The 12,547-nt window shown below is 27.7% G+C and overlaps 1 protein-coding gene across 1 annotated transcript; it reads left to right on the forward strand.

Moving 5' to 3' along the window:
• Nucleotides 1-9,620: 9,620 nt before the first annotated feature.
• Nucleotides 9,621-11,905, forward strand: LOC117919729 (transcription factor CSA-like). The gene is made up of 3 exons (XM_034836970.1): nt 9,621-10,441; nt 10,548-11,162; nt 11,280-11,905. The coding sequence occupies exons 1-3, from the start codon at nt 10,039-10,041 to the stop codon at nt 11,471-11,473; spliced, it is 1,212 nt and encodes a 403-aa protein (XP_034692861.1). The 5' UTR covers nt 9,621-10,038; the 3' UTR covers nt 11,474-11,905.
• Nucleotides 11,906-12,547: the final 642 nt, after the last annotated feature.

A 12,547-nucleotide genomic window follows, 5' to 3' on the forward strand; every position in this document is an offset into this window, starting at 1 on the left:
TACATTTCATAAATTGATTTTCAATAAATAAATAAATGGCATAAAACCATTTAATTTTATGAAGATTTATTGTTCACGTGATCAAATTGTTTTAAGAATATGAGAATTACACTATAAAAAATTCATTATAAATAGATTTCATCAATTACTTTTTTAAATAGATATGCAAGATAAAACTCTTAACTTTTGTGAATATTTGTCATCTATATCATTAAATTGTTTAAGAATATGAGTAGTAATGATATCCTATTTATTAGATGAAATTTATAAAGAATAGATTGCTATTTTTTATTTATTTATAATAAACACAATGTATAAGAGGAATAAAAAAATGGAATTTATTATGAGTTGTTTCTTTGAACAAGCATAACCTTTGATTAATTTTATGAATATTTATAATTTATATTGCTAAATTTGTCAAACAATATAAATAATAGAGTAATACTATTAATTAAGAAATTTATCATATAAATTTCAAGAATTATTTATCTTAATAATGTTAAGACATTGAGCATAACAGTGATAAAAAAAAAAATTATAATGGCCTTGAAGGATGAGTGTTGTGTTAAGAAAAGGGGAAACAAATAATTTTGGTATTTTCCCCAACATATACAACAAACTATGCAAATGTTTAAAACAAATAACGAACATTTTGTACCGTTACACATTATATAGTGTCACTTCATGTGTGTTCCTTGTGAAAGGGCCCACAATATGGGTTCAATACCCATGCTTTAAGAAGTATTTCATCATTACCTCAAATATAACTTTTAGTTGTTTACTTCCTTTATAAACAACTTTTTTTTTTAAATAAATATTTTGATAAGATATGATTGTATATTTACTAAATAAACACATTTACTCCAAAATATCTCAAAAGCTAATTATTATTGACCTTTTATTTAAATAAGTTATCTCGAAATATGTGCATTAGATCTTCACATATCCTTTTTGTTTGAGCTTGTCTATTTATATTTTTTTTAAAATTCTATTTTTTGATTTTTGATTTTTCAAATTTAGTAAAATGACATAATATATTAGATGAATTTGCTCTCTATAGGCATGCACCTTTGATCATCTATGATCATAACAAGATTAAAAGTTAAATAATTATGTTAGGACAAAACTACATCTCACTAATAGATTTGATTAGAGATGCTATATTAAGTTATAAATAATTTTTGGAATATATAAAAAAACTAATATTACTAAGATATAATACTTTAAGATCAAAACTTTATTTGAAGGAAAAAAGAAAGATTTCTTTGAATTGAGTAATTAGTTAACCATTTGTGTGCAACAGACCAATGTTTTCTCTTCTCCTAGTATTTATGTTTTGAACCGTGAACCACACTTTTTTTTGAGTCATGCTCTATTAAATGTCTTACTCTTCATCACATCTCTTACTTGTATTGTATAGTTTTTACAAGTTTATCTTAATCTCATAACTTTTTTCTCTTTGTAACCTATCAAAATCTTCTATACCAACAAAAACATATGCTAAATAGGAATTTGGAACACTTTTCAACACTTAGTTCTTCGAGAGGATATCATCAAAAGTCATCTTCTTGCTCAATTGGGGTTTCACCTAATTGCAAATCCATTACATTAAGGGTATTTTTATACAATTTTCATTAGGTTACTTAGTAGTTCACTTAATTCTTCACGACTTAAAAAATATGTTCTTGAAACACAATACAAGGTTAATACAAATTATTAGTAGACATAATTCATCTTGTAATTGAATTCATGGACTTGTTTAAGGTTCTTAATTTTGTAAGTAAAATTGGAGGACTACTAAGATATGAATAACATAAACACTATCAAAACAATTTGGTTCATTACAATTGTTGAATATGCTATTGTTATTACAATTTGTATAGATATTTTAGCAAGTTAAACATACAATACCATCTCATTGGTTCATTATTTTTTTCTTGATTGTTTTTATTCATAAATTTGATAAATAAACATAAAGGTTATGAAGAAGGTCAAATTGATTTTTCTCAAGGTTTTTTAGATGTTTTCTTTTTTAAAAATTCTCTATCTAATAGAGTAGGGAGCGAAAATGTATTTTCTCTAAGAATTTTCCATCTAATGAATTCTCGAAGGTCTACTATCATTTACACTAACCCCTACTCACTTTTTACTTTGCTTGGCTCTTTCATCAAACTTTGAAACTTCATCATCTACTTGGATAATTACACTAATATAAAAATTTACTTAAATATTTTAGAAACTCTATTAAGGAAGTAGTAACTTTAGATTATGATGACATAACACAACCCAAAAACTACTAAGTAGGAATTGAAATAAGTTATATAAGTTAACTCCAATGATATACTCTAAATTATATTAATTTTATCATCTTGTTATCACTTAATGTTAAATCTTGACACATTTTTTTTTAAATGTATCAAACATGATACATCCTATCACCCATAGATTGTTATGAGTTTTTTTTCCTGTGATGAATGTATTAAGACCATTTTCTTCTTACATCATCATAGCGGATCCTCTTTTTGTTTCCAATACAGTCCTTTAAGGGTATTTTATATATCAGAAGGAAAAGAATTTAAAAAACCTAATGAAAACTTTCACCTTATTGGATAGTTGTTGATGTGAAAGTAGATATGCACTTTAGGTGGATGCCTACCTTAGTGTAATAGCCTACTCTAAATAGATCTTTGCCCTCAAGTGGATGCTTGCCTTGGGATACTATTTATCGTCAAACAAATATCAATTTAGTTTGATATTTACATTTGGGCATTTCATTACCTTAGAGTGACTATCTAGGGTTGCTGAAATGAGTATCTTCAAGTAGATATTTATCTCAAAGTAGCTACCATTCTAAAGTAAATGTTTATTTTTAGTATGTACATGCTACTAATGGATGGATTCTTATCTTAGGACAAATGCCTACCTCATGGTAATTGCTTGCTTTAAAAGGATATTCATCGATGAATGAATGTTTCCATGAGCTCATGATCAAGCATTAGTTTCCTCCTTATGCAAATATAGTGTAAAAACATTTAATCTTTGAATTGACTGAAAAACCATGCATTATTTCACATAAGCCAACTTTCCTAATGTTAGATCATTGATTATTTCTAAAAAGGCTGGCTTAACATCTTCAACAACTTGTATTTCACAATTTTCTTTTAATTGACATTTTTTTTCTTAGTGCTTTTATCATTATTATTATTTTTAAATTATATTTTATTTAGTTAGTTCTTATAACAAAATAAACTTAATCACTCTAATCGAAGTTCAAAATTTAGTCTCCAATAGTTTTCATTTTATTAAAAGTAATTTTTATTAATATAATAAAAATGTTATTTTGAAAATGAATTTCTCTAAAGATTCTTTATAATAATTAAATTATTGAAATAAGAACTCAAGGAACATAAATATAATTGGAGAGAAGGCTTATAATAATTTTTTTTGTCCACATAAGCCTAAAGGTAATGACTTTATCCTTTCTTTCATTTTACATTTTTTAATTAAAGAGAGAAAAAATTGGTTTCAAATTGTTGGAAAGTGTCTTGAATTCCCATTTGTAATATTTCACAATATCATAAAGAATGTTTTATCTGTTAATATTTTCTTGTAAAAATAGACATTCTTATTGAATGAGAATGTTAGGACTATTTCTATAAATAATCATAGATGTGAGGATGAACAAGTGAACCTAGTGGAGAGAGAGCTAATGGTTTAGGGTCACCAAGTGTAGAGACGAAGAGCGAGGAAACATAAGATATTTTAGGGATTAACAATTACAACTACTTTTTTTTTTTTTACCTAATGTAATATTATTTGACATAGTAAAATAATTCTCTTATTCATGAATATATGTACGTAGGATTACTTGAATTATGTTAAAACCTCATGTACTTTTAGATATAGATTTATTTTTGTTTTTATGTTCTTGCATCAACATGTGATATGAGATGGAGTATTCGTCAGCATAACAAGTGATGTCAAAGTCATGATAGAGAATTTTGGTGAAACAAAGGTGAACATTTTTGGTAAAGATATGAAGAATATTCGAAGGTGACCATAAAGATGATATAAAAGATTTCAAAAGGAATTTTGTTCAGATGTAAGATCAATTGTTCTCTCATTAGTATATGATACATGGAATATGTAATTTGTCATTCAAATATAGTCTCTTCACACTTAATAAATATTGAAAATTGGAAATGGTAAAGTGGTTGAATAGTTTGTATATGTGGAAATGGTAAAGTATTATTTGTATATCTACTTATATATATATAAGTAGATATTCTTATTGAATAAAAAATTAAAAATATCTCTATAAATATTCTGGATGAGTTTATAAAGACTATCCATGATGAGTAAAAATATAAGAAAAACTAAGGAACAATGCTGGAGTGAGGGCATGTGGGATAAAGTTTAGATACATTGAACAAAGAAACATAGAATGTTTTATGATTCAATAGTTGTATTTTTTATTTTTGTTTTTTGTAATATCCTTTATGACATAGAAAAATGATTCTTTCTTATTCATAAATGGAGATATAGTTGGTTGAACCATGTTAAAACATTGTGTATGTGGATTTACTTTTATGTTTATGCTCTTACACCAATATGTGCAATCAACAACTAGAGCTTTCACTAGCAAAACATAAAAGATTTCGTTGTTATTGAAAGCCAACATATACTTTTTATGTTATGCCCTAAATTGTTTAGCATTGTCACTTCTAATATTTTCTTTTTAAAGTTTTAGTAAAAAGAAAAAAAGAAAAAAATGATTATTGATAATGATTTTTACTAATTAATTTGTATTTTCTCCAATTGACCTTATAATGATGGATGCAAGCCTCTAGAGGGATTACAATATTATAAGTTATGAAAATATCAATTGGATTTTATAGAAATGTCACAAATATCAAATAAAAAATTAAATAAAGAATCTTGGTGAGATAGAAATTGATCAAAATTCATAGAAATATTGGAAAAAAAACTTTAAGAAATAATAAAACAGTAATACTCTAATGAAGAATTTTTCTTTTTTTTTTTTTTTATAAAAAACAATGTTGTGCAATACTTTAATATATATAATTGTAACATTAAACAATAATATGTACTACTTCAAGATACATTCAATACTAAAATGATGATAACCTTAAAGAGTCTATTTGACAACATTTCTATTTGAAGCACTCTTACTTGGAAGTGTTTTCTCTAGAAGTGGTTTTAAGATAATTACTTATTAAATGCTTCTATAAAAAGTATTATGAGTGATTTTTCAATTTTTTAAAAGTATTTTCTAAATTTTATTAAACACCTAATTTTTCTTTTAAAGTGACTTTTATACTAAAAGTGCTTTCTAAAAACACTATCAAACAAACTCTTAGTTTGGATATTTTTGAGTATGTAAAAAAAAAAAAAATTCTACATCATTATTTCTTTTAAAAAAATGTTTACAATTTTAGTTACAAGTTTATATTTCTCTTGTATTTAATTATTATAAAATGATATATATAGGTTCATCCATGTTTCATCCATTCTCAACCCTCTTTTAATTGGTTTTAAAAGTTTTAAGATATGTGATTTTGTATTTGATATGTGCATGTGAAAACAAGAGAAAATGACAAAAATAGTATAAAATCCTAAATATAAGAAATATTGTATTTTCTAAATTTTATCAAACACCTAATTTTTTTTTTTCTAAAGTGACTTTTATACTAAAAGTGCTTTATAAAAATATTGATATACGAACTCTTAGTTTAAATGTATTTGAGTATGTAAAAGAAATAATGAAATATAATTATTTTTTAAAAAAAGTTTACAATTTTATTTACAAATTTATATTTCTCTTGTATTTAATTATTATAAAAATAATATAGAAAATTTATTAAGAAGATTATCACATAGTTTATATATATATATATATATATATATATATATATATATATATATATATATATATAATATTGTAACTTCATACTTAATTCATAAAAGTCAAACTATTTAGTATTATTTTAAGTTAAGTTTTGAATTTAATTTTTTTGTTTGAAAAATAAACTAAAATCAAGAAATAGTAATTTACAAATTCCCCATTCTACTCATTATATATTCTTATGCATAAAATAATTTGGTGAGTTTATAATTTATGATTTTATAAAATATATTACTTGTTTTCTTTTCTTTCCTTCTATCAAACTTTGTAAATTTTCCAATTTCATTATTTTTGTTGTTTTAAATGTTCATGCACATGCTTGAATAAGAATAATCTATAAGAATAAAATGGGGGTTTTTTTTTTCAATTTTTCTTAAAGCTATTTTTTTAATCTATAAGATTAAGAAGATTGTCCTCGTAAAATATAACAAATAAAAAATATTAGCCGATGAAAAAAAAAATCATAGTAACAATTTTTTTAATTTAAAAATTATTTAAGCATAACTTAAATTCTTAAACTTTCTTTTAAATTATTTATAAAAAAATAGGTCATAGAATATTTAATTTATTTCACAATAAATATTTTTTTTATTTTGTAAAAAATGAATATATTTTTAACAAAGAAAATTTATTGAAAATAAAATTCTAAGAAAGAGAAATGGAAAATAAATAAACTAAACTAAAATAAAATAAAATAAAATAAAAAGAATCTTATTTGATTTTTTCGTAAACTTCATAACATGCAATGACATTAATATATATATATATATATATATGTATGTATGTATAAAAGAAAGTTACAAAACAAATGTTATTTAATTTTGTTAAAATAATACTTAGTATTTTTATTATCTCTAGTAAAATGTTTTTTTTTTTTTGGAATTCTCTTTAATGAAAAATTAATTATGATAAATTATAAAGTAAAGGAACAAATTTCATTGTAGAAAGGATTTAATATTTTAAAATCAATTAAATTTTATTATAAAATATATTCTCACCTAAAATACTGTCTTAAAATGAGCTCTAAAATTAGAACAAAAAAGTTGAAAATGGAAAAACTACTTACCATCTTATGCTCAATTTCAATTAAAAATAACCCTTTCAATTAAACAAATATGCATTTGGATACTTTCTTGAAACCTTACTTTAAAATGTTGTCATTGTCTCTTATACTTTATCTCTTATTTTTTTTTTAAAAAGAAATTATTTAAATTATATTTTGAAAATGTGATTTTAGTACAAATTTAGATACTACATTACGGTTTTTAAAATGTGATTTTATTTTCACTTGTTTAAGAGAGAGAGAGAGAAGGGAAAGAAAAATGCCATTTTAAAAGGATAAATATGGAATTAAATGGTTACGAACGTAACCAATTTTTAAGCAGTTTTAAGTTTCAAATAGTTCATGACTTTTGTTATCAAACCAACTTAATTAGTGGGGTCTAATAATTTTACAAATTTTAGGGCTTGCTTTGGTTATCAAACATTAATTAATTATAAAAATATTCTGAACCTAACAATTGTTGTTTCAAAACAAAAGATAAAAAGAACAAAAAAGTGATACAATCAAAGTCTTTGTCACCTTTAACGTATTAAGGGTCTTATCTTGTTTTAAGTTTTAAACTATTTTTGACTTTTGTTGTCACCAAACTAATTACATTTTATTAAAATTTTTAACCATTATAATTTTTTTTAAATATAAAAATTGGTTTATTTTAATCATAATTAAAATTCACTTTTAAACGTATTAAGGGTTCTTAAAAAAATGATAAAATTTGCAATATTATTTTGGTTATAAAAAATATATTTTATTATCATTGATTTGATAATCTAATTATGATTTATTGATTAAGCCAATATATCATTTTTCTCAACAAATTATTATTTTTATTTTTCCATTTTAAATTAATTTTAAAAGAATATGAAAAGAAAATAAATCTTACAATGAATTCTACAATGAACTTTTTCTTATAGTTATCAAACTAAATGTCCAACTCTAATATTCTCAAAGATTGTCCAACTCTAATGTACATTTTTTTTTTCTTATTTTGTCAAATTGGTTTATCAAAAAAAAAAAAAAAAAAAGGGAAGAAAGAAAGAAGGAAAGAAATAAAAGCTACAAATTTTGAATTTTAAAATCTTTACTACATAACATATGTCCTAATATTAAAAAGTAAATAAATAAAATACATGATAAATGTAACCTAATCAAACATAAAATGAATTTTAGTACCTTATTCTCACAAATTACCTTTTTTTTTTTTTTTAAATATACTTCTTTTCACATTTACCTTTTTTCTCAATTTGTAAAAATTAAATTGATCAATTAAAAAAATTAAATGAAATGAAACAATAAAATTTTTTCTTGTTGTCATGCATATATATATATATATATATATATATATATATATATATATATAATATTAGATACGTCATAAAATCACTACAAAACACATTCTTAATTCATTATTTCATTATTAGATTTATCAAATTACATGTTCAAATCTCTCGAAATCTAAAAAATTGTGTAATAATGTCAATGAGATAGACTAAAAATAACCCATTTTCTACCTCATTTTTGTCTATAATTAATATTTTTGTCTACTTGTGAAATTACCCTTTTGCATCATATTTCTATAAATGTTATTAAGCTAATAAATTAAAAGTAAAATATTAAAATCCATGCTATAAATAAGTAAGCTAATTAATTAAAATATAAAATATTAAAATCCATGCTATAAATAAGTAAGCTAATTAATTAAAATATAAAATATTTTAAACTCAATGTTATAAAGTAAAGGAATAACTCATTTTCCCTCTGCTTGCACATGCATCATATTTCCATAAAGGTAATTAAGCTAATGAATTAAAATTAAAAACATTAAAATCCATGCTATTTTCCTTCTCCATTTATTCCATATTTGCAACATTATTTCCCAATATATTCAAGCTAAAAATAATATATTTAAATTAATTATTAGTTAATTTTATTTCTTATTTTTCTTTCTCATTTATGTTCATGCTAAAAACAAATCTATCAGCTCTCCCATGCTGTTAAAAGGATGACTTAGGGTTTCTATTTACTTCTATCCTTAAATCACAAAAATAAAAAAATAATAAAAAAAATTACTCTCTAGATGTGGAAAACCACTCAAGCACTTGGTTTTATTGATGGAGATTTCCTTTATTAGATCTAAATTAATATTAATTATAACTCAAATTTTGAAAAATCATTATAAAAGTCCATAATGGGAATTCATTTCCTGGGAATCAAACAGGAAAATAATAAACAGTAAAACAAAGGGGGGAAGAGAATAACAGAAGAAATAGTTAAATATTGGAAACAACTGAATAAAGAATGGTATTTGGGACTGAGGACAGGTGGTGGAAGTGGTGGTTTTTGGGACAGTAGTCCTTTAAAAAATTTCTTTTATTTGCTTTCTTACTTGCTCTCGGAAAAAAAAGTGGGATTTAGAAACAGACAAATGGATTCTGGTTTTCCCAAAGAGAACAGTAAACAGAGAAAGCTGATGTTTTGGTAGAGAGTAGTGTGGTTTTGTGGGGACTCACATCACCCACACGAGTGGGTCTCGAGTTGCATGCACAGAGCTATAAAAAGAGAGAGAGAGAGTCAGTCTCAAAATAAGGACCCTGACCTCATAGAGAGAGAGAGAGAGAGAGAGAGAGAGAGGTAGATAGTTAGATAGAGAGAGATGAGGGAGTGAGAGAATCGTGCGGGTTCTTCTCTTCTTTTTGTTTTGCTTTCTCTTTCTACGGCAGAACCCAACCCTCTCCCATTCTCTTTTCTCTTCCCTTGTTTCATTTGAGGAGTTGTTTTTTCTTTTCCTCTCCATTTCTTGTCTGCCAAACAGGCAGTGTGAAGTTGGGGGAAAATGGGGTTTGATCATCTTCTTTTGTTGCCGGGTTGTTTTCTGGTAATCTGAGAGAAAACCCAGTTGAGTTTTGGTTGTTTGTTGTAAGTGGTGGTGGTGCCAATTCAAGGTCTCTAATTTTCAGTCCTTGTGGCATTGTGGTACAAGTGGTTTCCGTTGATTTTCCTTCATTTTCTCTCCTCTTCTTCTTTTTTGGGTTCTTCTGAGTTTGTAGTCACAATGAGTCTTGTGGAAAACCCAAGTGGTGGTGGTGGGAATTCAGATGTGATGCTTTCCCTCTCTTCTGGCTATTCAGAAGAGAATGAGTTCATGGGCTCTGACAAGGGAGGTGAGATTCTGACCCCTCACCCACTAGAAGGAGAGGAAAATGATAGATCAGTTGAGGGTAGTGATGGGTGTTTTGGGGATGAGAAAATGGAGGAGGTTAATGGTTTCGGTCCAGGTGAGGAAGAGGAAGGAGAAGATAGTGAGCAGAACTCTGGTGGAGTGAAAAGTGGGCAAAACAAGGTCTGTGTCAGAGGCCATTGGAGGCCACACGAGGATGCCAAGCTGAGAGAGGCTGTTGCCCAACATGGTCCCCAGAACTGGAACTTGATTGCCGAGAAGCTTGTTGGAAGATCAGGTAAAATCCTTCGGATTTTCCACATGGTTACATGGTTTTTGAGAAAAAAAAAAAAAAAAAATTCATAAAAAATTCTCATCATGATTTTCAACTACTGATTTTCCAGGAAAGAGCTGTAGATTGAGGTGGTTTAACCAGCTAGATCCAAGGATCAACAGGAGGGCTTTCAGTGGAGAAGAAGAAGATAGACTCTTGGCTGCACATAGACTTTATGGCAACAAATGGGCTATGATTGCCAGGGCCTTTCCTGGGAGGACTGATAATGCTGTGAAGAACCATTGGCATGTGATCATGGCCAGAAGGCACAGAGCTCAGTCTAGTATCTACAGAAGGAGAAAGCCCTCTTTTTCTTCTTCTGCTTCTTCTCCTTTTTCTCAGACTCTCCTCCCTAGAGGTTTGGATATGATTATGACTCACCCCAATTCCTCTCAGACCATCCCTATGGGCTTAAGTATAATCAATCACCCATCTTATTCCCCCTCTTATTCTTCTCATTTGATCACTCATCAACCCATTCCAAGGGGTTTGGATGTGGTTACTCACCAAAACAATGCAGGAAGTGAATCAACCATCACCAGCACCATCGATGAATCTGCTTCATCTGGCACTGATCTCTCCCTCAAAGCCTACTCCAACAGGGCTGATCTTCCAGGGATTTTCACTAATTATACTCCTGCTATGCAGCAGCAGCTTCATCTCATTGGCTTGGACTTGCAGATGGGTATTGATCATTGTCCTTGAACCTCCTTTTGTCTTCAAATTCATGGTTTGTTTAATTATTATTTTTTATGGGTATTTGCTTATTTGTTTATTTGTATGTTATTCTCTTTGTTTGCAGGCCTGCCTGGGGTGTATGAGAAGCCCAATGGCTTATACCGAGCTGGTAATTCAGATTCAAACTCAGAAGCCTCTGCAACCTCAGCTGCCAACACCCGGAACAATCACTATCTGCATGGAGAAAATGAAAATGGGAATGGGAATAAGGACTACAACACACCCTTCATTGATTTCCTTGGAGTGGGAGCCACTTGAGAGATGGTGGATTTTGGGGTTTGGTTTGGAGCCTAGGAAGACATCATATGAACAAAAAACAAAGTAGAAGAGAAGTGGTCTTGGAAAATGGTTTGGCGACTAAGGCAGCAGATAATGAGGGTTTTGAGATGGGTCATGAGCATCAGTCTACAGTCTTTCCTGTACAGCTAGTTCCATAAAAGGACAAGAAAATAACAGTAGAAAGAATAGGAAGATGAGAGGGAGATTGAGAGGGGGATGGAGAGGGGGGGAGAGAGGAAGAGAGAGAGAAAGGGAGGTGGGCTTTTATGAGTAGTTATGAGTCTTCACAATAAATTATCAGGGAGTCAGTTCAGTTGTTTTGCAGTTATCCAGAGAGTTTCATGTATCAGGCAAAGCACAGACAAAAGTTTCTTCTAATGAATAAATCTGTTATCTGCCCATCTTTCATGACTTTTCAATTGGAGTTTGGTATTGTTTGTTGACCATATTTTACATGGAGATGCATCCATTATAGTATTTAATGTGTCTCATCTCATTATATTTTCCTCCTTTTTGGAATATGAACCCCACCACAATGTTCAATTTCTTCAACCTCAGACCTCACATAGTGACAATGGTCCATATATCTTAAAAGATATGATATGGTGCCCCCACATAGGCAATGATCCAGGGTTGCCTATTCTTGGGCTTATGTTTCATGGTGAGGACCCATGAAATCATGAAAATGGCTGAAGACTTTGACACTGAGTTGGGCTTCATATGTCTTGGGTCCATCAATACAAAAAAAGATAATACTTTTGAGATGATATCAAGTCATGTCTGGCTGACCCTTTTTGTAACCATTTGGTTTCCTTTTATGATTTTGCATTCTGTCTAGGACTACCTCAATCCAATTCCAATGTGCTAGATGTAAGTTTGAATCTAGGCCCACCCAATCCACTTGAAGATTTTTGGGTTGGGTTTGGTTCCAACCCATTTCAAACTTGGGACAAACTTGAATGTGATGGGAAATCACATTTGAGCACTCCTAGAGATTGGTTTGAAGAGCTCTTTGCCAAAAAAAAAAAAAAAAAAGTTGCCCTTTTGTCCATT

Source organism: Vitis riparia, chromosome 8, assembly GCF_004353265.1.
Source record: "Vitis riparia cultivar Riparia Gloire de Montpellier isolate 1030 chromosome 8, EGFV_Vit.rip_1.0, whole genome shotgun sequence".
NCBI classification, from domain to species: domain Eukaryota; kingdom Viridiplantae; phylum Streptophyta; class Magnoliopsida; order Vitales; family Vitaceae; genus Vitis; species Vitis riparia.

Excerpts from the sequence above, each read along its gene's own strand:
- LOC117919729 (XM_034836970.1), top strand. The coding sequence starts at position 10,039 with ATGAGTCTTGTGGAAAACCCAAGTGGTGGTGGTGGGAATTCAGATGTG. Across the intron at positions 10,442-10,547 it reads GAAGCTTGTTGGAAGATCAG|GAAAGAGCTGTAGATTGAGG; the intron begins GTAAAATCCTTC and ends CTGATTTTCCAG. Across the intron at positions 11,163-11,279 it reads TGGCTTGGACTTGCAGATGG|GCCTGCCTGGGGTGTATGAG; the intron begins GTATTGATCATT and ends CTTTGTTTGCAG.